The following is a 26,572-nucleotide window of genomic DNA, read 5'->3' as shown; positions in this document are numbered from 1 at the left end:
TAAACACAAAACTGAGCCAGGTGCAGAGGCACACATCTCTAATCCCAGCTACTTGGGTGGTAGAGGCAGGATTTTGAGTTCAAGGCCAGTCTCAGCATATAGAAAGACCCGTTTCAAAAAAACAAAACAAAACAAAACAAAAACCTGTAAGTACCTAGTACTATAAGGGGAAGGGAGTGTTCAGTTCTGATATGCGTCCTGTATGAGGGCAAACAAAAATAAAAAAATTGGGGGGGGGGCTTGAGGTGTAGCTCAGTGGTAGAGCTACTGTTTAGCATGGGTCAGGCCCTGAATTCAATCCCTAGAACTGTTAGGAAAAGGGTGGGGGGATAAAATTCTGATGTGTTCAGCTAGAGATGCATGAAGTAGATACAAAGTCATATATGTACCTAATTCAAGATAAATTACTAAATTAGTGCATCAGTGAAAAATATTTTTGTGGTACTGGGGACTGAGCCTAGGGCTTCTCACATACTAAGCAAGTGGAAAATGAGTTAAACCAGGCAAGGTGGCAAAGGCCAGTAATCCCGAGGCTGAAGCAGGAGGATTCCAAGTTCAAGGCCAGCCTGGAAAACTCAGTGAGATGGTTTCAAAATAAAAATTTTTATGCCAGGCATGGTAGTGCACATCTGTAACCCCAGTACCCAGAAGGACAGAACTGGAGAATCACAGGTTTGAAACTGGCCAAAAATTTAGCAAAACCCTGTTTCCAAATAAAGAATAAAACAGGATTGGAGGTATAATGCCTTTGGGTTCAATCCACAGCACCAAAAAAAAAAAAGAAAAAAAAAAGAAAAAAAAAAGAAAAAAAAAGTTTTTTCAAAGAACTGGGGGGTATAGCTCAGTGGTAGAGCACTAGTATGTGTTGAGGTTTAGTTTAGTTTTAGGTTGACCTAGCATTAAATACACTTGTATGAAGTCATAGCACATAAATTTCCTTTTGGCCACAATTTACAATGGTAACCAGAGTAAAACACTGGATTTTCTAGTTGGGTGTGGTGGCACATGCCTATAATCCCAGTACTTGATTATAGGAAACTGAGGCAGGAGAATTACATTCCTTTGGGGGGGGGTGCTAGGGAAATTCTAACTGAGCTACACCGTGTTTTCTTTTAAGTCTTGCTAAGTTGCTGAGGTTGATCTTGAACCTGTTACCTTCCTTTCTCAGCCTTCCACATACTGATATTAGTTATGCACCAGTGTGGCTCAGCCAAGTTTGTATTCTTTTTTTGTACCTGTACTTCATTTCAGCAGCCCCCCCCCCCCCCCCCCCGGGCGGTACTGCCAATTTTGGGAAACTGTGACTAGACTTTTTTTTTTTTTGGTGGTATTAGGGGTGGTGGAACCCAGAGGCTTTCTACCTCCGAGCTATACTTCCAGACCTATTTTATATTTTATTTGGAAACAGGCTCTCACTAAGTAGCTGAGGTTGGCTTCGAACCTGTGCGATCCTCCTGTCTCAGCCTCCCAAGTGCAGGGATTACAAGCGTGTGCCACCATGCCCGGCTTGTGACTAGACTAATTTGCAGGTTGGTGCTATACATTAAAATAGTTCTAGGCTAATACATATTTGTTTAAACAAACCATGAGGTGCAATCCTAAGAGTTTTGCTAACAGGAATACAAGATCACTTGGCATTAAACCAGATTTACACTATTGCAAATAAAACACAGTATATATAAAATCAATGGGATCTCTTGAATACCAGATCTTAAGTATTTCATCAAACTTAGATACTATCAGAGCTCAGCTCGGCACCAGTAAAATCTAGGTATATCCAAGTTTTGTTAATTTGTGTGAAATCTGTTTTTCTACATAATAATTACTTGACTTTAAACACTTCAGTCTTTAGCACAACTGCATATTATTTCTCAGGATATCTGCATTTTTTTTTTTTTTTTAGAATTGGTAAGGTTAGCATACAATTCACACCTAGAGGAGAGATTCACGCACACCAAGATGTCTAAATGCATTTCTCTGTAAGCATGAGTTGAATATACTGCATGTTCTATTTCGCAGAATCAAAACAAGAATCTTCAAGTCAGGAAACTGTTAAGTGTTGGTAATAAATGCATAAAAATAAGTAATCTAAAGGGCATAACCTAAACAGCAGAAGTATTAACTGAATAAAATAAAAATAGTAATATTTTCTGTACAGAATGAAATACTAGAGATTTACATGTAATTTGAAAATTACCATGCATCAGAAAATGGTTCAATACCATATAATTCTCAAAATTAACCAATTAAAAACTCCTATATCATAAAGCAAATTGTCATGAACTAAAGTATTGTGATTTTTTATGAAAAAGAAACATTAAGGCTAGAAAGAGCAAACACCAAGTGTTCATCATACCTTTTAGTCAATACAGCCTTTATTAGACATGCAAGTGCCATTTGCTGCAAGATACACAAGTTTGCCTAGTCTTCGGTTGTTTTACTATAATGCCCTAATCTTAAGGCTACTTCTGTAGCTAAAACATAAAGTAACCTACATTATCTAATCAGAGTTACTTTATTTCTGCATATCATCTTTTGAAACCATCATTTAGGTTTAAAATAGGTATTATTAAGTAGAAGCTTGTCTTTTTTCAGTACTAGGGATCAAACTGAGGGTCTCAAAATACCACAGAGCTACATCCCCAGCCACCCAATATAATTCTTGTACTTGATAAACACTCAAACACTCTTCTAAAGTGTATACCAGTATGTCTTAAGAAGTTACTAGGAATGTGAAAGATATATATATATATATATTTTTTTTTTTTTCGGGGTCTGGGGGTGGCACCCAGGGGCATTCTACCTCTGAGCTATGCACCCTGCCCTATTTTTTTTTTTTTAATTCTTTATTTTGAAACCAGGCCTAAGTAGCTGAGGCTGTCTGGGAACCACAATCCTCCGGTCTCAGCCTCCCGAATGCTGGGATTAAAAGCGTGCGCCACCACGCCCGGCTTTGCAAGTTATATTAACTGCTTTTAATAAACTGGGAACTGTGTTCAAATTTTCTAAGAGAAAAATTGTTTATGGTTTTTGCAGTGTCTAGAAAATCTGGTCTATATACAGCTACTTGTTAAATATGCCAAAGACATTCAGAAAACCCACTCATTATGGTATATTTATAAAAGCTATTTTAACAGAAGATAGTTAATGTTGTATTATACTTAAGCACATTATAAGACTTCCGTTACATCTCTCTATATTGTTCATACATTATAACATTCCAATTAGAAGGAAGACTGGTATAGTTTAAAAAAGAGTAGCTTTTAAGATCAAGATAAAACTCAGAGTATTTTAAAACACATTTAAACCAAGCGTGGTGGAACATGCTTGTAATCCCAGTAGTTGGAAGGTTGAGACAGGAGGATCGCTGAGACAGAAGGTTCAAAGCCAGACTCAGCTGCTTAGTGAGGCCCTGTTTCAAAAACAAACAAACAAAAATAGGGCTGGGGGTATAGCTTGGAGGTAGAACGCCCCTGGGTTCAATCCTCAGTGTGTGTGTGGGGGGGGGGACCGGACGGGACAAGCAAGTGTAATCACAAGGGACTATAAAGAATGAAAACTGCAGCCGGGCATGGTGGCTCATGCTTGTAACCCCCCGCACTTGGGAGGCAGAGACAGGAGGATCGCGCAGGTTTGAAGCCAGCCTCTCTGGCTTAAGAGAGCCTGTTTCCAAATAAAATATAAAATAGGTCTGGGAGTGTAGCCTGGAGTAGAAGGGTTCCATCATCAGTACCACAAAAAACAAACAAACAAAAAACAAAAACCCTGCAAAGTAACTTTTTTTTTGATGGCTCTGAAGATTGAACCTGGGGCATTCATTCCACCTCTGAGGTACACTCCCAGCATTATTTTATTTTTTTGTGGAACCGGGGATGGAACCCAGGGGCATTCTACATCCAAGTTACACCCCCAACCCTATTTTTTATTCTTTATTTGGAAATAGGGTCTCACAAGTTGCTGAGGTTGGCTGCAAACCTGCAATCCTCCTGTCTCAGCCTCCCAAGTACTGGGATTACAAGTGTGTACCACCCCACCTGGCTCTATTTTATTTTTTTATTATGAAACAGGGTCTCCCTAAGTTGCTGACAGCCTCGTTAAGTTGCTGTGGCTGGTCTGGAACCTGTGATAATCCTGTCTCATCCTCCCAAACACTGAGATGACAGGTGTGTGCCAGCATGCCCGGCGCAAAGGAACTTGACAGTGAATGAAGTACAGCACTCTGGATCGCCTGAAATGCATGATGCACAGGTACTAAGCCATGGAGCTTACTTGCTGAGCATTTAGCTCACCCTTCAGATAGCTGCTACCCCAAAAGTTGTACCCCACCCTCCACAATCTTCCATAATTGCTTTTAAATACTTAAATTTTAGCAATAAACAAAACACAAGATACATTTAAACAATATTGCAGTTTATAAAAAAACATAATAAATTTCAACTCTCATTCTTTTAAGAGTTATAAAAATCAATGTTTTAGCTAAGTTATAAAAATGTTTATCATGTAATTATTTGCATAACTCTAGTAATGCTATCAGCGGCTATAAGATCAGAGTAAGTTTAAAAAACAACACCAAAAACACAAAAATACTCAGCCCAATTATTTACCTGTAGAACATGTTCATTTATGCCTACATTTCGGCATTTGCTATATCATCATTGTTCTAATTTTAAGTCATATCCAAAGGATTAGGCAAAAACCACCTACGAATTGGCATTATTTGTTTATTTTTCAGTTTGTGAAAATGTCCGTAATTTGCTGATGTAGCAAACAAATTTCAACTCTGATTGCTATGCAAACAAACAGAAGATAATCTGCTTTGCAATTAACTTGGTCGTTCAATTGCATACAGGCAACATGCTATATGAAAAAATTACTAACTGAACTACAGGTATTAAATACTGAAAAAATTAACAGTTTATTATAATTTATTTTATTTAACAATCTAAGAAGTTCGCAGCCATCAGAAGCTCCAGTGCAATTTCAGGTGCAATTGGGAATTCAGGAATCTCGGTGGAGCTGTTAGTGTAGCGAACCTTGTAGGTAAAATACATGCATACTTTTGATAGCACATGCGAAGGGATCTCTCTAAAATTTACTTCATTGGTTTCATTTTCAGCAAACTGACCTGCAAAACAAAAGAATTGGGTATGTTATGGCTATGAATATTGTTTCCCCTCAAATCCTAATGCTGGAATCATAATTCCTAGTACCCTGTGTATGTGGAGATAGGGTCTTTGAAGAGGGCCTCCCTGAAACCTTAAAAGAAATCAACCTGCCACCGCTTTAAACTTCTACACCACAGAATTGTGAGAATAAAGTTCTATTGTTCAAGCCAGTCTGTGGGGTGTGTGTGTGTGTGTGTGTGCGCATGTGTGCGTGCGTGTGTGTAGTGCTGGGGATTGAACCCCAAAGCATTCTATCACCTCTGAACTACATTCCTACCCCTATTTTACTTTTATCGGGAAGTAGGGTCTCATTAGGTTGATGAAAATCTCACTACTTGCTGAGGCTGTTCTCCAACCTGCAATCCTCCTGATCTCAGCCTCCCAAGTACTGGGATTGCAGTTGTGCACCATCAAGCCTGGCTTTGTACTTTAATATAGTAGCAAATTAATAAATGTTAAAGAGCCAGGCGCAGTGGCACACACTTGTAATCCCAGCATTCGGGAGGCTGAGACCAGAGGATCGTGGTTCGCAGACAGCCTCAGCTACTTAGTGAGGCTCTCTGCAACTCAGTGAGACCTGGTTTCAAAATAAAGAATAAAAAATAGGGCAGGGGGTGTAGCTCAGAGGTCAAATGCCCCTGGGTTCCATCTCCATATCCGCAAAAAAAAAAAAAAAAAAGTTAAAGAACACTCCTATTTAGCATCAAAAGATCTAACACTGATATTGGAATATAAACATCTTAAAATCTTTATTAAGACAGTTTTTAAGATTCATCAAGACTGAATTTCAAAATTATAACTCTCTATGAGTTAAGAGATTTGGGGGAAGAGGGGTTGAACCCAGGGGCATTCTAACTCCCAGCAACATCCCCAGCCCTTTTAAATTTCCTTTATTTGGGAACAGGGTCTTGCTAAATTGCTGAAGGTTATGTGATCCTCCTTTCTCGCCTCCCAAGTACTGGGATTATAGGTGGGTGGCTTCATACCTGGCTCTGGGGTAGTATAGCTTTACCTAAGAATCTTGGTGGTCTGATTACTGACGGATGAGGACAGAAAAAGCCAAGAATCCTATGCTGTATTAAACTGCCATGTAAAAATAAGTCAGGGCAAATCAGATGTGTGTGTGTGTGTGTGTGTGTGTGTGTGTGTGCGCGCGCGCGCGCGCGCGCGTGTATGTGTGTTTGGGGCAGGCAAGTGAATATATAAAGCACAAAGAAAAGTACTTCCTTGATCCCAGGCCTGTGCATACCAAACATGCTTTACCACCACTGAGTTATATCATCAGCTTGAGAAATACTATATTAAAACAATCTTCAGCCAAGAAAAACTATTTTTCCATTCTTTTTTAAACTTACGCCTTATTTTGCAGTGCTAGGGATTGAGCCCAGGGGCATTCTACTTCTGAGCTATTCCCCTGACCCTTTTCTTTCTTTTTTTTAGTACTGGGAATGGAACCCAGGAGCATTCTACCTCTGAACTATACCCCCACCCCTATTTTATATTCTTTATTTTGAAACAGGGTCTCGCTGAGTTGCAAAGGGCCTCACTAAGTAGCTGAGGGAGTCCGTAAACCGTGATCCTCTTTTTTCTGCCTCCCAAATGCTGAGATTACAAGTGTGAGCCACTACTCCCGGCTCTAACACTTTTAATTCTTAATTTTTTAAATTTGCTTTTGGTACTGGGGATTGAACCCAGGGACATCCTCTGAACTACACCTCCAGCCCAATTTTTTTTTTTTTTTTTAAACAGGATCTAGCTAGGTTGAGAGTCTCACTACTTGCTGAGGCTGTCCTCAAACCTGTGGACTCCCCTGTCTCATCCTTGTCTCATCCTCTCAAGTAATGAGATTACAGTAATACAACATTAAGCCCAGCTCTTTAATTTTGAAACAGGATCTTGTTAAGTCAACAGGAAGCTGGGTGTGGTGACACACACTTGTAATCCCAGTACTCAAGAGGCCGAGACAAGAGGATCATGGTTCCAGGACAGCCTCAGCTACTCAGTGAGGCCCTTTGCAACTCAGTGAGACTCTGTTTCAAAATAAAGACTAAAAATAGGGCTGTGGGTGTAGCTCAGAGGTAGAATGCCCCTCAACATTATTAGTTATTATGAAAATGCAAACAAGATCCGAAGTGAAAGAAGATGTTGCACTCACTAAAAAAGCCAAAACCAAAAAGAAAGGCAATCACTCATATTGGTCAGACATGTAAAAATGAAACCCAGCCAGATGTGGTGACACACGCCTGTAATCTCAGTTCTTAGGAGGCTGAGACAGGAGGACTTCAGGTCTGAGGACAGCCTCAGCAACTTAGCGAGACCTGAGACCTGAGTGACTTAAAACGGGATGGGGGGGTGGTATCACTAAGAGGCAGAAGGCCCATGGGGTTCAACCCCTAGTACAAAGCAAACAAAAAAACAAAACAAAACCCCTGAAAAAACAATTGGACCCACAGAACTCTATTAGTAGGGATGTAAAATGATTCAGCTGCTGTGGAAATAGTCTGGTTAAACCAAGTTAAACATAGAAACACCATGTATTTTAGCAGCTATACTCCTAGGTATATATGTAAAAGAACTGAAAGCAGGTATTTAAACAACTTGTACACAAATGTTTACAGCAGCATTATTCATATTAACCAACAGGTAGAAAAAACCCAAAAGTTCATCAACTAAGATGAACAGATAAACAAAATGTGGAATACTCATACATTATTCAGCCATAAACAGGACAGAAGTACCGTGTATGCTACCACATGGATGAACCTTGAGAACATTAATGTCAAGTGAAGAGTCAGACACAAAAGGCCACATACTGTACGATTCCATTTATTGATTGATTAATTGGTACTGGAGACTGAACCCAGAAGCATTTTACCTCCAGGCTACACCCTCAGCCGGATTTTATATTTTATATTTTATTTGGAAACAGTATCTCACTAGGTTGCTGAGAACCTTACTTCTAAGTAAGTAGAACTCAGCCTAAGTACTGGGATTACAAGCGTGTGCCACCATGCCTGGCTATATGATTCCATTTATATGAAATGTGTAGACAGAGAAATTAAGGAGTGATGAAAACGTCCTGGAACTAGATAGAGGTGATGGCTGTATAACACTGTGAACATAGTAAACTGTGCTCTAGTGTACACGTGAAAACAGCTCATTCTATGTAAATTTTTTGAGATTAAAGGTCTGTGAGTATAGCCCAGAGGTAGAAAGCCTCTGGGTTCCACCCCCAGTACCACCACCAAAAAAAAAAAAAAAAAAAAAGTTTATCTCAAGGGAAAAAAGAATAGACATCTTGGAGGCAATAATTTCTATGAGTAAAATTTATACCTAAGCCAGGCGTGGTGGAGCAAGCCTGTAATCCCAGCATTTGGGAGGCTGAGACAGGAGGATTGGAGCCTCAGCTACTTAGCAGGCCCTTTGCAATTCAGAGAGACACTGTTTCAAAATAAAGAATAACACACACACACACACACACACACACACACACACACACACACACACACACACACACACACACGGCTGAGGTATAGCTTGGAGGCAAGATGCCCCTGGGTTTCATCCTCAGTACAAAAAATAAAATAAAATAAAATAAAATCTAACAAAAACAAAATTACCGGTCTGTAGATAAGAATGGAAACTAAATGTAAAAGAAAACAAACCTTGCTATTACAATACAATCAATTCAGCCTTACTGGAACCTGAAACGTATAGAGTAAATATGTGAAAATCAAATGGCAGAAAACAAATTTTTCCAATGCAACATAATCATGCAATTAGGAGACTTTCTCTTTAAATACCGGAAGTCATTTGATCAAACTTGTAATCTCAGCAAGTCTAAGACAGGAGGATCTCACAGGTTTGAAACCAGCCTCAGCTACTGAGTGAGGCTCTCAGCACCTTAGTGACACTCTGTTTCCAAATAAAGTGTAAAATAGGTCGGGGGAGTATAGCCCGGAGGTAGAAAGCCCCTGGGTTCCATACCCAGTACCACTAAAAAAAAAAAATTAGGCCGGGCGTGGTGGCACACACTTGTAATCCCCACGCTTGGGAGGCGGAGACAGGAGGATCACGCAGGTTCGAAGCCAGCCGCGCTGGCGTAAGAAATCCTGTTTCAAAAATATAAAGTAGGTCTGGGAGTGTAGCCCAGAGGTAGAAGGGCTTCCAGGAACCCCAGTACCACCAAAAAAAAAAAAAAAAAAAAAAGTATTTATCAAACATTAAGAGATACATGAAGAAGGGCATGGTGGCAAATGCCTATAATTCCAGTACTTGGGAGGATGAGACAAAAGGATTACAGGTTCAAAACCAGCCTCAGCAGCTTAGTGAGGCTATCAGCAACTTAGTGAGACTGTTCCATTAAAAAATAAAATATGGTAGAATGCTCCTGAGTTCAATCCTCAGTACCAACACACACACACACACACACACACACACACACACACACAAAAAAAAAAAAAAAAAACAAAAAAACCACTGTACTTACCTGGGCCACTCAACATGGCTTTTATTGTTCCTGATGTAAGTGCGTGTTCTCTTTTTACAATAAATTCATGACCATCTGAAGATATCAATTTGACATACATGGCATCAGGGCCTTCACAGCCACCGTAAGTTTTCTCTTCTCCATCTAAGGTAAAGTAAATGACTCTTGAATCACATATTAAAAACAAACAGGTTACCTAGGTTAATATTTGAGAAATACTAGACCAGAACTTCTGGAAGGTAAAAGCTGTGTGTGTGTGATGCTGGGGATTGAACTCAGGGACATTCTACCTGAGCTACACCCCCAGTCCTATTTTATTTTTTTTATTTTGAAACGGAGCCTACTGGAGGAAGGCTTAAGTTGCTGAGGCTAGCCTTGAATCTGAGATCCTCCTGTGATCCACATGCCTTCTAGGAGCATGCCACCATACCCAGTGATTTAAGTTTTTAACACCTTGTCTTATCATCGCAAATATTTTCCAGTTTCAGTATTTTTCAAGGAGGCAGTAATTTGTGTGTTGTGTGCATGACTAAAGCAGCATTCAAACATGAAGACTAAGACAAAACATTAAGCTAGCATAGTTTAATCCTATTACCTAAAACATTCTTTAAAAATAAGATGCAGTGTATTTTGATTCAATGTGTGTATGCCAAGTGAGCTTCCCTTCCTTTGGCAACTTCTAAATTCTTCAAGTTAGGCTTTCTTCATTTAGCATTTTATTCCCAACCCATAAAAACAATCTTGAAGCTACTTATTGCTCATTATTTAAATTATTGCATGACAGAAGTAATGAAAACAGACAAAATATCAGTCTTTAAAAATTCAAGCTGTGCACAGTGGTATATGCCTCTAATCCGAGTATTTGGGATGCTGAGACAGGAGGATCACAGGTTTGAGATCACTGTCTACTTAGCAAGACGTTATTTTGAAAGTTACAAGACTGAAGATTTAGCTCAGAGGTAGAACATACTGGGTTCAATCCTCAGGTACCAAAAAAAGCAAATAAATAAAAATTAAAAAAATTCAAAGTAGCCGGGCGTGGTGGCGCACGCTTGTAATTCCCGCTTTTGGGAGGAGACAGGAGGATCACGCTAGTTTGGAGCCTGCCTCGTTGGCTTAAGAGACCCTGTTTCCAAATAAAAAATATAAAAATAGGTCTGGGAGTATACCCTGGAGGTAGAAGGGCTTCCAGGAACCCCCCCAGTACCACCACCACCACCACCACCAAAAAAAAAAAAAAAAAAAAAAAAAAAAAAAAAAAATCAAAGTAAGCCATGAGTGGTGGTTTGTAATGCCGGCATAATGGCTTGTAATCCCAGCCTTCGGGAGGCTGTGACAGGAGGACTGTGGTTCGCAGACAGCCTCAGCTACTTAGTGACGCCCTTTGCAACTCAGTGAGACCCTGTTTCAAAATAGTTAAAAATAGGGATAGAGGTATCGCTCAGAGGTAAAATGCTCTTGAGTTTCATCCCAAGTACTGCAAAAAAAAAAAAAAAAAAAAAAAAAAAAAGAGAGAAAATTCAAAATTCAAAGTAGAGGGGATTGAGGTTAAGCTGAGCAGTAAGAGTGCTCATCCACTATGCTCAAGTTTGGTCTTCAGGTGAGAAGAGGGTGTGTACTCTATTACCAGCTAGTCTCAGCATAACTTGGTTGTGATTTTTTGTTATCTCCTTAATCTATTCTCACATACATACCTTTAACAATTTCATTATCACAGAATTTTTAATTCCTATGGTTATCAATACATAAAAGTACCTTAAAGCTTATCCTAAAAATTTAAGAAGCCCTAGAAAAGGGGAGTAAGAAAAGGAAGAAGCTGAAGCACTATAATCATCCATTTATTGGTGTGTGTGTGTTTCTTTTTTTGGTATTGAGGCCCTGGGCATTCTATCTCTGAGCTATTCCCCCAGCCCTGTTTTATTTTTTATTTTTAATTGGTGACTAAGCAAGTGACTAAGGACCTTGCTAAATTGCTGAGACTGCCCTGGAATCTACAGATCCTCCTCTGTCAGCCCCCAAAGTACTATAGACGTGCACCACCATGCCTGGCTTTGCTAGTCAACCCAGAAGTCCCTAAAACTAAAATTAATATATACAAATAAAATTAATAAATATATATAAATAAATACAAAAAATATTTTTACTTTTTGGTACTACAAATTGAACCTGGGCATTCTACCTCTGAGACAGGAGGATCCCAGGTTTGAGGACAGCCTCAACAACTTAGTAAGGCTCTCATCAACATAGTAAGACCTTGCTTCCAAATAAAAAATAAAATAGGGCTGAGGGTATAGTCTGGAGGGTAGAAGGTATACCATACACACACACACAAACTGGCCTGTTCTCAAAAATGTGTCATAAAGACCTTCTCTATATCCTCCAAAAAGTCGAGAACTGTTTAAAAGACATTAAGAGAGGTCAAGTTAATGAACTGAGCGATCCCTGATTAGATTCTAGATTAAAAAAAAAAAAAAAAAACCAAAGTTGCTATTAAGAACATTATTCATCAACCCCCCCCCCAATAGAGCTATACCCTCCCCAGCCCAATTTATTCTTTATTTTGAAACAGGGTCTTACTAAGTTGCAGAGGGCCTCACTAAGTAGCTGAGGCTGGACACGAACCCAGATCCTCCTGTATCAGCCTCCCAAGTACTGGAATTACAAGTGTGTACACCCACCCCCCCAGCTTCAATTGAGACATTTTGAATAAGGACTCAATTAGGAGATGAATGCTAAAGTATTTAGGTATAAGGTGGTGTTATATAAATCTCTTATACCCAGGGATTGGGCTCAGGGGTATTCCACCTCTGAACTATACCCCCAGCTCTTATTTTTTATTTTGAAAACTGTCAGCCAGGCGTGGTGGCACATGCTTGTAATCCCAGCATTCGGGAGGCTGAGATCTGAGGAATGCAGTTTGCGGACAGCCTCAGCTACTTTGTGAGGCCCTCTGCAACTTAGTGAAACCCTGTTTCAAAATAAAGAATAAAAATTAGGGAAAGGGGTGTATCTCGGAGGTCAAATGCCTCTGGGTTCCATCCCCAAACCTGCAAAAAAATGAAGGAAGAAAGAAACTGTCTTGCTAAGTTGTTGAGGCTGGCCCCAAATCCCATCTCAGCCTCACAAGCAAGGTGTGCACCACCATGCCTGGCTTTACATAAATCTCCAGTGGTACAAGAAATAGCACACAAACATGTGGAGGAAGCAAATAAGGCACACTTTAATCATTTAGTAAAAGCTATGATGGTGTATCATTCTTCTAAGTTTTCATAATAAAAATATATAACTCAAAAATATAAGCAACTTCTAAATTACAGACCAATTAAACATGGATTTTTAGCAGCAAATGCCAATGTAACACAATTACTTCAATTTATGCTTCTAATTTTTTTTGCAAGCCAAACTATTTTATATATTTGGTGAGAAAGTTTCTAATTTCTTTTGTTTCTTTTTTGGCACTAAAGATGAAAACTAAGGCCATGAGCTTTCGGTAGGCAGGCTCTCTCCTACTGAGCTGCATCCTCAGCTCTCAAGTTTCCTAAGGTACAATTACTCACTAGGTATTACCAATTGGATTTGGCACAGCAGTGTCACTGATTTCTGCCTTTCAGGAATATACAGTAGATACAGCTGCTGATGTAAACGAATTTCAGTGTACTCCAAACACTTTATTATGTGCATTCAATGATGCTGAAGGCTTATCTTTGAGAATAAAAATTAGCTTCTACTATTTGAAATACAAAATCATCTTTATATACTTACCCATTATGCGCTTATAAAATTCTACTTTGCTTCCACAGGAACTTTAGTAGTTTCCTGAAAATGTAACAATACTGCGTTAAAATGAATGTTGTAGACATGTTTTCACCCATTTTTATTTAATATGTTCTTGGTTTAACAGTTTAAAGACTCTCAGCCGGGCGAGGTGGCGAACGCTTATAATCCCAGCCATTTGGGAGCTGAGACAAGAGGATCATGGCTCTCAGACAGCCTCTGTTACTTAGTGAGGCCCTCTGCAAATTAGTGAGACCCTGTTTCAAAATAAAGAATAAAAAACAGGGCTGGGGTGTAGCTCAGAGTTTGACTTCCCCTGGGTTCCATCCCCAGTACCGTAAATAAATAAGTAAATAAATACTCTCTCCTTCCTTTCTTTGTAGTTTATAATTTCAGCACACACACACTTCTATCGATCAACGTAAGTGTACCTAAATGTCCTACAAGCTCGATTAGTTGGGGCTTCTGAATTGGAAGATTACTGAAAAGAGAAGCACAATAATGGGTTGTGAAGTATGTGCCATGATGTTCTAAGGTACGTGGTCTTTTGTTCTGAAGTGATCTATGGGTCCTGTTACAGAAAAAATAAAAATAAAAATAAAATTGATGGCATTTGCCCCTGGTTTCTGAGAAATCAACTGTAAAACCTTAGAATATCCCTAGTGGTAATAAGAATATCTCTATTACTCATGGTGGAATCCGGCACTTTATGTTAATCAGTTAACTACTGGCTATTTATTTAGCAGGTGTGGGAATGGAACCCAGGGGCATTTGACCTCCAAGCTACACTCCCTGCCCTATTTTTTATTCTTTATTTTGAAACAGGGTCTCACTAATTTGCAGAGGGCCTCACTAAGTAACTGAGGCTGTCTGCGAATCACAATCCTCCGGTCTCAGCCTCCTGAATGCTGGGGGATTACAAGCGTGCGCCATCACGACCAGCTTCTATTGGCCCTTTAGAAAAAGTTGTTTAAGCTAACTAGAGGACTCAGGACAGAAGGCTTTGAGCCTGGATAACAGCAAGATCTTTAGATGGAGAGGGACTGAAAACTGAATTCACCCTTATTACTCATGATTCCATCTATCATGCCTACATAATGGGAACTCAGTAATTTCAAGGTTAACATGTTCTGCCTGTACTGCTACAAATCAATGTGCTGGGAGAGCAATTCCTTAGCAGGGTGAGGGCACATCACACTCGGAATCCTGTATTTACTAGACAAATAAGCAAATAAACATTCACTTGAATGAATGACAACTTGATAAAGTCCAGGACATGAAGTAGCTTCCAGAAGTATAAAAAGAGGTAAGGCTTGCAAGGTGTAGTAGGATACACCTGTAATCCCAGCACTTGGGAGGTGGAGACACCAGGGTCAAGGCCAGTCCCAGCAACTTAGTGAGACCCTATTTCAGAATTAAAAATAAATAAAATGGGGCAGAGGGCATAACTCAGCGGTGGAACAACCCTGAGTTTAATCCTGAGCCGCCCCCCAGGGCTACCCTTCTACTTATGTAAGTTATGTACATCTATAATCTTAACTCTTACATCCCTTCTGTATACAAACCTATCAAAGTTCTGAATTTTAACAATGAAGTGGTAAAAATTTATAGTTTCTGAGAAAGCCCAAAATGTACAAAACAGCAAGATGACTCTTAAAGGAAAAGGTTCCATTTTTTCCAGTAATTTGTATTTTAGCCACATAGATACCATTTAAGATGGCCTTACTTATTCCAATATTCTTTTTTATGTTACTAACAAGAAAATGGCTATGCTGTTTCTAAGAAATTCCTAATCAGTATTTGAATTCTACCCTGTAAAGGATTTAAAAAAAAATAAACACCACAACATTTTAGAGCAGGAAAACAACTTGAGAGAACCTATTAGTTTAGGAAAGAAAAAAGATAACGTCAGCGATTTACTCTAAGTAAGGACAAAGTAGGAGTGAAATCAAATCTCCTAGCCGGGCGTGGTGGCACACACTTGTAATCCCCGCGCTTGGGAGGCTGAGACAGGAGGATCGCACGGGTTCAAAGCCAGCCTCAGCTACTTAGTGAGGCTTTCAGCAACTTAGTGAGACCCTGTTTCCAAATAAAATATACAAAAGATCTGGGAGTATTGCCGGGAGGTAGAGGTAGAAAGCCTCTGGGTTCCACCCCCAGTACCACCACCAAAAAAAAAAAAAAAAAAAAAAAAAAAAAAAAAAAAAAAAATCTACTGAGCTGGTTAAGATGGTGCGTGCTTCAGGAAGGCTGAGTCAAGAGGCCCCACTTAAAAAGGAAACAAACAAAACAATCCCGAACTTAGCTTAAAACTAAGCATGGATGAAGATGTTTAATATATTACTTCTTTTGTGTATATATGTATGGGGGTGGGGCGGGGGCTGGGGATTGAACCTGGAGGCATTCTACTTCCAAGATATCCCTCAGACCTATTTTTTAATTTTTATTTTGAAACAGGGTCTCACTAGGTTGATGAGTGTCTCAGCCTTCCAAGTAATGAGATTATAGGCATGTGTCACCACACCTGACTCAATGTTACTATTTCTAACAAGAGATAAGGCAGAGGAAAAGGACACCATGGGAAAATAATGCAATCTACAATATTAGCAACAATTTTTGGGCCTAACAGTTGGTAAACACTGCACTAAATACTGTACAGGCAGTATCTTATTTAAACCAGCTCTTCCACAGTGGAATTGATTATTCCTGTTTTAGAGATCAGGATACACTGAAGAAGGCTGCTACTTGCTCAAGGCTTATGCAATTTAAGCGACAGTGTTAGGATTTACACTAGTTAGGTTTGACTTCAGAACACATATTCTACTCCTTCCATTATTCATACTGCTGTGATAAAAAACTTTTGGCTCTAAACTTTTCTTTTGTGTGGGATTGAAATTAGGGGTGTTCTGCCTCTGAGCTACACCACCAGCCCTTTTCAATTTCAATTTTAAATTTAATTTTAACAGGGTCTTCCTGTGTAAGCTTCCTAAATACTGGGATTACAGATATACACTACCACACCCAGCTCAGTTAAACTTATTTTATATTTCTGTGGGCTGCTGATAGAAATCTTTAGTTTTCTAAGAGTTAAAAATAGTACTATGTCATTTTACAAGAGGCAATTTAAAAATTCAGTCATTAGTATTTGTTTATACTGCTTTGTAGTTATTCTTTTAAAACAAAAGAAAACTGAATTATAAGAATTTAAGTGCTAACTTTTCTATCTGGATAATCTCCAGAGTTAAACATTTAGAATGTTTATTAACTAGCAGTAGCTAAGCAATAATGCAATCACATCTTAGAAGCCCTTTGGGTAGCAACAGCTTCTCTAAAGACTTAATATAGTAAATCGATTCTACCATTTATACCACAGAGATTAAGGGGGGGGGGGAGGAAGACCTGTCACGATTAATAAGAGAAAATCAACATTAAGAATTAAAGTTTCATGGGGCATGGTGGTACAAGCCTATAATACTTGTACTTAGGAGGCTGAGAAAGAAGGATCACAGATTCCAGGACAATGTCAGCAACTTAGCGAGACAGTTTCTTTTTTTTGCGGGTCTGGGGATGGAACCCAGGGGCATTCAACTTCCGAGCTATATCCCCTGCCCTATTTTTTATTCTTTATTTTGCAACAGGGTCTCACTAAGTTGTGGAGGACTTCACTAAGTAGCTGATGCTGTTTGCGAACCACGATCCACTTGTCTCAGCCTCCTGAATGCTGGGATTACAAGCGTGTGCCTGGGAATGACAGTTTAAAAATAAAATTAAAAGGGACTGGTTTAACTTGGAGACAGAATGCCCTTGGGTCAAATCCCCAGTACAAAATACATAACATACATGCATACTATAAAAGGTTATCTGACACTGAGGCTGTTAGCAAGTCTACTTTTTGTGTGTTGTACACCCCAGCCCTTTATTTTGAAACAGGGTCTCACCACTTTTAGGAGGCTATCATCCAACTGATGATTTTCCTGTTTTAGCCTCCCAAGAACTAGGAGTATGGGCATACAACCACCACACTGGGCTGGCATTTACTTTAGAGAAACCCTAGCACTGGGTATAAAAAGCAAGTAGAAAGCTAGCATGCTTGTAATCACAGCATTGGAGAGGCTGAGACAGGAAGATTATGTTTCGAGGATAGCCTCAGCTACTTAGTGAGGCTCTTTGCAACTCAGTGAGACCTTGCTTCAAAATAAAGAATTAAAAAAAAAAAAAAAAGGACTGGGGGTATAGCTCAGAGGTAGAATGCCCCTGGGTTGTATACCCAGTACCACAAAATAAGTAAATAAATAAATAACAGAAGGATATTTAGTATAGCTGAGCATGGTGGTACAAGCCTATAATCTCCCAATATTTGGAAGGCTGAGACAGGAGGATTGCAGGTTTAAGGCCAGCCTCAGCAAGAGAGAGGCCCTTAGTTAACAGCTTATTTCAAGGTAAAAAAGACCGGGCGCAGTGGCCCATGCTTGTAATCCCTGCGTTTAGGAGGCTGAGACAGGAGGATTGTGCAGGTTCCAAGCCAGCCCCAGCTGGCTTAAGAGACCCTGTTTCCAAATAACATATAAAAGAAAAAAACAGGTCTGGGAGTGTAGCCTGGAGGTAGAATGGCCCTGGGTTCCACCCCCCAGTACCACCAAAAAAAAAAAAAAAAAAAAAAAAAAGGAAAGGGGTGTAGCTCAGGCCAGTCTCAGCTACTTAGTGAAGCCCTCTGCAACTTAATGAGACCCTGTTTCAAAATAAGAATTAAAAAAAAAAAAAATAGGACTAGGGGTGCCACTCAGAGGTAGAATGCTCCTGGGTTCTATCCCCAGTAAAACACACACACACACACATACACACACCTCTTATAGTCTGGTTACAAATGATCAATGAGATGTAGGGTAGTGTGAACCACAACATTCAAAGTAAGATTATCGGTCCCCAGATACATCATGAATAAGGATCACTTGATTGGTTATAGTGGTTAGAGTTGTTCACAGAGAACTGCAAATAACAAAAATAAGTATACCTTTTCTGAACCCTTCTAATAAAATGTAAGTGAATCAAGAATATGTCTAAGGGAAAAAACAAAAATCAAAACATGGCTAGAATGGAAAATCACTGCAACATATAAGTTGGAACAACTGGATATTCATCTGGAAAAGACTTAGACCCTTACTATTACCTCACACAACTAGAAAAATCTATTTGAGCTATTTCATAGAATTAAACTCAAAAGGCAAAATTATAAAGTTACTAGAAGAAAATATAGTATCTTGATTGTTCCAAAGTCAGTAAATCTGAGGCAACAAATCCGCAACAGAACATGTGTTAAGTGAACAACCATGAAAGGAAAATAACTTGTGTACGTGTGTCTCTATCACTGGGGATTTAAACCCAGGGGCATTCTACCGCCAAGCTATGCTACAACTCCAGCTCTATTATATTTTACTTGAAAACAGGGTCTCCTTAGGTTGATGAGTCTTACTACTTGCTGAAGTGTCAAACTTGCAATCCTCCAGTCTCAGCCTCCCAAGTACAGGGATTAATAACAGGCAAATAGAGCCAGGCGTGATGGTTGTAATCCCAGCATTTGGGAGGCTAAGACAGGAGGATCGCGGATGGCAGGCAGCCTCAGCTACTTAGTGAGACCCTATTTCAAATTAAAAAGAATAAAAAATAGGGCAGGGGGTGTAGCTCAGAGGTAGAATGCCGAGTTCCATCCCCAGACCTGCAAACAAACAAACAAACAAACAAACAAACAAACAAACACACACACAAACACAAAACAGGCAAATACCACCATATCTGGCAGAAAATAACTTTTGATCTGGGTCTGAATGGATGGAATGGTGTTTTCTACCAGGCCAGATGGATGGAACGTGATCCAGGTAAAGTAAACAGTATGAGCCAAGTCAAACAGCTCGGGAGAGGGGTACACAGAGCAGCTGAAATGTTGTTGAAAACCAGTTTACACATTCATTCTTTCACCAAATACATACACACATGTATGCTTTTGTCCAGAGCAGTGCTGCGATCAAACCCAGCAGTAATCTATCACTGACCTACATCTCCAGCCTTTTTTATTTTGAAACAAGGTCTTGAGAAATTGCCCTATCTGGCCCTGAACTTGTGGTCCTCCGGCTTCAGCCTTACAAGTAGCTGGGATTACAGGTGTGCATCATCTCACCCAGCGCTGTCAACAAATATTTACTGAGGATCAGTATGCCAAGTCTTATCTCAGGCCCTGGGAACAGAGAGAAACAAAATAAGATTCTAACCTCATGGGAAGAATAATGGGGACAGAAAAACAAAATAATATGCGAGGTGAAAACAGCATTACAGGGAACAATAAAGCAAGGTAAAGTAGGTAGGGAATGGGGAGAGGGGAGGAGATGAGGCTGCTATTTCACTTGAGGTGAAGAAAAGCCTCAATGACATTTGAGACTTAAAGCGAGGGAGTGAGTCATGGATATCTGGGGGAAGAGCCCTGAGAAAAGGGAGACCAGTTTGGCCAGAGAAGTGAGTCAGGAGACAGTGTGGGAAAAGAGGTCAGGGACTGTGGAGTTGGGCTGTATCAAACAGGAGACTAGCGATTAAATAAGAAACAGGATAGGACATGGATCAAGACACAGGTATTGGATGCCTAATTTAAGGACACTGGGGGAGACCGTTTTTCTATGCTACTTACCCCGTTTTTATCTCTCCTACCCAACCATTCTTGTGCTCTTTTCTACCACTCCTACAGACCTGATTTCAGCGCTCCACCTAATAGTGTTTAGAAGAAATCAACCTTTGCAGATTCCTAGCTATAGCACTTTGGAGATATTATGTAAACTTTTGTGCCTTGTTTCCTGAACTAACACAGCATCTACCTTAGAGTGTTTTCTCTCTCTCTCTTTTTTTGGTGGTACTAAGGACTGAACCCAGGGGCATTCTACCTTTGAGTTACATCTCCAGTCTTTACTTTGAAACAGGGTCTTCCTAAATTGCTGAGGCTGGTCTTGAGCCTGTGATCCTCATGTCTCAGCCTCCCAAGTACTGGGATTACAGGTGTGTGCCACCCTGTCCAGACACCGTAAAATTCTGAAAAAACGAACGAGTTTATATACAAAACACTCAGAATGATGCATAGCATACAATAAACACACTGAAACATCAACTTCTTTTTTTACATTTTGGTACTGGGGGTTGAATCCAGGGACATTCTACCTCTGAGATATACTCCCAGTCATTCACTTTTTTTGGGAGAGTCTTACTAAATTGCTGAGGCTGGTTTCAAACCTGCACTATTTTTGACTTGGCCTCCCATAGTATGCCACTACATCTGGCTTGAAACATATACTTCTCTAAATCTATTTCAGAATCATAGACATATATGGGATACCATGAATACCATGCACCAGGCACTGATCTAAGTGCTTGGGAAAAATCTGTGGACAAAATAAAGAACCCCTATAGTTTGGGATTTACATTAGTGTAGGGGACAGCAAGCCTTTTCTGTAAAAGCCAAATAGTAAGCATTTTTATGCTTAGCAGGTCAAACCATAAGTCACAACTACTCTGTGTCTTGGTGCAAAAGCAGCCACAGGCAAGATGCAGCCACAAATCGGTGTGGCTGGGTTCCCTTAAACTTAAGAACAGAAACTCGAATTTCACTTAATTTATACAAACTACAAAATGTTTTTCTTTGGATTTCTTCTCAACCATTAAAAAATGTAAAAAAGATTAACTCTATAGGTTCTTAATCTTCAGTCCTTCACTAAGGCTCATGGATAAGAAACATGAGAATTCCAAACCTTTGCATTTATATGTACATTTTTGGGATAAAAAAAGGAGGGAGCAAAAAGATCCAAGACTTTATCAGATCCTCTAACCATTAAGAAAATAAGAGCTGGGCGTGATGGCGCACATCTGTAATCCCCATACTTGGGAGGCTGAGATAGGAGGGTCACAGGTTTGTGGCTAGCCTCCGCCACTTAGCAACCTAGGGAGACCCTGTTTCAAAACAAAAATAAAAAGGGATTAGAGTATAGCTTGGAAATAGAATGCCTAGAGGTATATTCCCTAATTACCAGAAAAAATGAAGAAAGGTAAAAGAAAAAGAAAACAAGAAATTAAGAATTAGCATTGTCCAGCTGGATATGGTTTATACCTGTAATCCCAGTACTTGGGAGGCCAAGAAAGGAGGATTACAGATTTAAGAACAGTCTCAGCCAGTAGTAAAACTCAGCAATCTAGCCAGACCCTATTTCAAAATAAATATAAAATAGGGCTGGGGGTATAGTTCAGAGGTAGAATGCTTCTGGGTTCAATCCCTGGTACCACAAACACACACACGCACACACAAAGAATGAATGAAAACAAAACAAAAAAAGAATTAGTACTATCCAATGACTCAATGGTCACTGTACGTGGATCTAAACGCACCTCAAGTGGATTTCTACTCTCTGGCCCTGGGGATCGAACCCAGATTTCTACCTCTGAACTAAATACCAGCCTCTTTTATTTTGAAACTGTCTTGAAAAATTACCCTGTGTTAACCTCCAACTTACGATGCTCCTGTCTTAGCCTCCCAAGTACTGGGAAAAAAAGCATGCACCACAGTACCTGCCTTCTGTTAGATATTTTTTTTCTTGAGACCCAGATAGTTTAAATGACAGGACTGGTTCTTCACTCCCAAATGAAGGAGGTGACTAATTGTGCATGTAGAAGTCTCTTTTAGCTCTTTTTTAAAACTGTACTGGGGATTGAACCCAGGGGCATTCTGCTTCCAAATCATACCCCAGCCCTATTTTTTTTGTTTTGAAACTGGGTCTAAGTTTCAGAGTGCCTCACTAAGTAGCTGAGGCTGGCCGTGAACCTGTGACCCTCCTGTCTCAGCCTCCCAAGTACTGGGATCACAAGCGTACACCAGCACACTCTGCTAGCTCTGACATTTTAGTGACCAAATCTGAATTTATCTTCTCCTTACAACTGCTTATTAACTCTCATTTCTTTTAAGCAGCTGTCTCCACACAACGCAGAATTTAAGGGCTCCAGAGCACTGCATGTTCACAGCAAGCATGCCTCACCCCTGTAAACTACCTCACCTACCCTTTTAGACATTTTCAAATTCCTTTGTTTCAGTTGATTCTCTGTACATCATAAAATAATGAATAACAGGCTAAAAAATGGAATCACTTCAACTGCCTTGTCTTTCCACTTGCATCTTACCTGCATCTACATACTATATACTGTCCACCCTTTTGTTTCAAAGGATGAATAAAAGGGCCAGGAGTAGTGGCACAGGCCTATAACCTCAATACTTGGGAGACTGAGACAGGAGGGTCAAAGTTTGAGGCCAGCCTCTATAACTCGGTGAGACTCTCAGCAACCTGGCGATCTTGTTTCCTAAAAGAAATAAAAAGGCTAAGCCGGGCGTGGTGACGCACGCTTGTAATCCCAGCATTTGGGAGACTGAGACGGGAGGATCATGGTTCACAGCCAGCCTCAGCTACTTAGTGAGGACATCCACAATTCAGTGAGACCCTGCTTCAAAATAAAAAATTGGGCTGGGCTGTAGCTCAGAAGTAGAATGCCCCTGGTTTCCATCCCCAGTACCATAAAAAAAAAAAAGAAAGAATAAAAAGGCTGATGGTGGTGGTGGGCATTTATCTTTAGTATAAAAAAAAAAAAATCAAGCCGGGTATTGTGGCACAAGTTTATAATAACAGCATTTGGGAGGCTGAGATAGGAGGATTGTGGTTCTCTGACAGCCTCCACTACTTAGTGAGGCCCTCAGCAACTTAGTGAGACCTTGTTCAAAATAAATAAAAAATAGGGCCAGGAGTGCAGCTCAGAGGTAGAATGTCCCTGGGTCCCATCCCCAGTGCTGGGGCGGGGGGGAAACAATCCTACCTGGTCAGCCATTCTACTCCAGCACCAAGTCCTGGGCCTTATCCTCATTAACTTGCTCTTGCCATTATTCTCATCCACACACCAAATCCTACAACATCCTCAACCCTTCCAACTACCATTCACTGTTTTTCTTTGGTGCTAGGGCCTGACGCATGTGCTATACCATTAAGCTATGCCCCTGGCCTGCAGTCCACTTAATTCACTCCAGTGTGACTTTCGGCCTACCACTCTGCTAAGAAGAGGCAGATGGAAGAAACCAAATTTCAACTACTGCACTTGGTCATTTCTTAATTATTATTTTATTTCGGTGGGATACTGAAATTGAACTCAGGGGTATTCTACCCTCACGCTACATCCCCAGCCCTTTTTCACTAAGTTGCTAAGAATGTAGCTAGGTTGCAGAGGCTGTCCTTGAAGCTGAGGTCCGGGGTCTCTGCCTCACAATTACTGAGATTATAGGCGTGGGCCATCACACCTGGCTGAAAAAAAAATAAAGATTATCTGGGCATGGTGACAATCCCTTGTAATCCCAGTACTTGGGAGGCAGAGACAGAAGGATCGCAAGTTCGTGGCCAGCCTCAACTTAATGAGACCCTGCTTCAAAATAAATGAATAAAATAGGGCTGAAGGTGTAGCTTGGAGGTAGAATGCCCCTGGGTTCCATCCCAGTACCACACACAAAAATAAAATTAAATAGGGGGCTGGGAGTTACACAACTTTGTAGGAGTGCCTGCCTAGCCTGTGCAAGGCCCTGGGTTTGATGCCCAGCATCACAAAGACAAAGCAAAACAAAAATAAAAAAGGCCAGATAAACAAGATAAAGATTAGATAGAAATCCCGTATCATCACTGGCAATAAACAGTAAATATCCCTGATGGGAAGAACTACTGCCGTTTTCTTGCCATTGTATATCCAGAAAGAATAAATCCACGTGTGTACTGTTTTATTTCAACAACCTAATTATAATGCACATGAAATTAGATATTACTTTGGTCACTTAACAAAAAAGGAAATCACTTGGGAACCCAAAAGCAAATGGGTTTAAAAATGTTTTTAAGACTGAAGATTTCAGTTGCTTGCTACACTGAGAGAGATGCTTAGTAGAAATGTTCGCACCAAACACAAAACCCCATAGTTTAGGTAACAAAAGATATACCGATTTCTTAAGTAAAACTCAAATGATCAATGTACTTGGTGTTAGATAACTCCTTTCAGTTGAGGCTGGGAGGTAGATGGACGAAAGCCCCAACACATCAAGCCAGGCAGAGAACACCCAACAAGTTGCCCAGAAGCTAAACTTTTTTTCGAGGTCCTGAAGCTGAAAGAAGAGCCCTCTCCTGGGGCTAGAGAATGACTTAAAAAAAAAAAAAAAAAAGAACCAAGCTGACCGCACACGAGGAAAGCAAAAAGGCACACCGACAGGGCTGCCATGCTCCAAACTCCACCCTCCCCATGCTCAACCCAGCCAAGACCGAGGCTCGCGGGGGGCCTCCCGCCTCCCACCCCTTCCCAAGCCCAAGCCCACCGAGAGGTCCCGCCGACCTCCTCCCCTCCCCCAAACCTGGAGCTGGGAGGCCCCGGGAGGTTAGGAGCTTCCGTCCTTCCCCGCCCAGATGGGAAGAGATGAGAAGTAGGATGGCGAACGCACCCAGTTCCTGCCTCCCTTGTGCCCCAGGCATACCCAGAGCTCGCTTCCCGCCCGGACCCGAGACTCACTCGTCCGCCCCGCAGTCACCGCGCCGGGTCTCCTCGTACCGCCACAGCCCCTACTCCAGGGCCGCCCCCCCACCCCCAGCTGCCTGCCCCTGTGGGTTCCGGGGCACTCGGAGGAATTACTTCCGCCGGGTCACAGCTACGCGCGGGAGATTAGTACCTGGTAAAGCCGGGTCGCCGAGTGCTGCCGACTCTGGCTGCGGGAAGTGCGTAACGCCCCCTCCCTTCCCCTTTAGGAACGCGGGCCTTCTTAACGTACGTCACCGGCAAATCCCAACCAATCAGATTCCAGGTATTCTGGATTTCCCGGCATGCAGCGACTGCTTGATCCGATTTCTGCGGAGAGTCGCTCGGGAACGAAGCAGAACTGCATTCTGGGATTTGTAGTTTCCTTGGCCAGTTACTCTGTTGTTTGGCCCGAGGCAGCGCTGCATGCTGGGTCTTGTAGTGTCTTGGGCTGAGCGTTAAGATTTTGGTGGTTTTAGCGGGTGTTTCTGTCTGTTGTTTGGGGTACGCCGACAGGAGGAAGATTGCAAAAGAAAGATTCAGACGTGGGAGTGTGGTTTCTGTGCTGACAAAATCCTGCTCTTGGTGAAGCAGCTGCTGCCTTTTTTGAAAAGTTGCAGCGCGGGTTGACGAGCATCTCGAGGGCCCGCGAAATCCGGTAGCCTCACTTCCTCCCTTCCCGGTATCGTTCAATGTTTACCGAAAACTAGCCACGCCCGGCCCCGGGGGCCACCCCGCCCCCGCGCTCGCTCAGCTTGGGATTCTGAGTCGGGCGCCGCGGTCAGCTAGGGAACCGCTTTCCTCACTCCTCCCTGGGTCTCACCTCCCCATCGGACCTCTGAAATGCCTCTCTACAGCCGCCGTCGTCCGCGTCGCCCTCCCCTCCCTCCCTGCCTGTCCTTTTCTCTTGCTCTCCTGTGGTTACTCACGTACCTTTCCCGGAAGCCTGAAACAGCTAAGTTTACCCTCTAGGGCTTTTCTGGAGTGTGGCGTGAAGAGAACATTGGGTCCAAGATGATGTCGCAAGTTACTCAGCTAGGCACTGTTGTGTAACAGTGTCCACAAAAGGGAAATAGAAAGGGGCAACCCAGAGTTTGCTGAACTAATTAATGACTTTTGTCTGAAAGGCTTTTTAAAAGATAAAAGATTTGGCAGGTAAAAGACATAGTATTTTTAGAATTAATTGCAAGACGAGAACATGCTGCCCTGGATTAATTTTTCTTTTTTTTCCCCTTTTTTTTTTGCGGGTCTGGGGATGGAACCCAGGGGCATTCGACCTCCGAGCTACGCCCCCCCTGCCCTACTTTTTATTCTTTACTTTGAAACGGTCTCACTGAGTTGGGGAGGGCCTCACTAAGTAGCTCAGGCTGTCCGAGAACCGTGATCCTCCAGTCTCAGCCTCCCAAATGTTGGGATTACAAGTGTGCGCCGTGCGCCATACGCCCGGCTTAATTTTTCAAAGCCTTTGCAGAATAATAAAAGTTTGGTGTTGTATTGGTAGTTCATAATAAAGTTTAATGGGGAGGAGAGTTATTGGGGAACA

At 41.2% G+C, this 26,572-nt stretch overlaps 1 protein-coding gene across 1 annotated transcript; it reads right to left on the bottom strand.

The window, feature by feature from the left end:
* Window positions 1-4,934: 4,934 nt before the first annotated feature.
* Window positions 4,935-9,793, bottom strand: ELOC (elongin C; the record flags this gene model as incomplete). The annotated part of the gene is made up of 2 exons (XM_080693652.1): window positions 9,655-9,793; window positions 4,935-5,125 (listed from the first exon to the last, which is right to left on the bottom strand). The coding sequence occupies exons 1-2, from the start codon at window positions 9,752-9,754 to the stop codon at window positions 4,935-4,937; spliced, it is 291 nt and encodes a 96-aa protein (XP_080549778.1). The 5' UTR covers window positions 9,755-9,793.
* Between the last annotated feature and the right edge of the window lie 16,779 nt (window positions 9,794-26,572).

This window comes from Muscardinus avellanarius (genome assembly GCF_963383645.1).
Source record: "Muscardinus avellanarius genome assembly, chromosome: 4".
In the NCBI taxonomy this organism is placed as follows: Eukaryota; Metazoa; Chordata; class Mammalia; order Rodentia; family Gliridae; genus Muscardinus; species Muscardinus avellanarius.
This window is presented reverse-complemented; position numbering and strand designations above follow the sequence as displayed.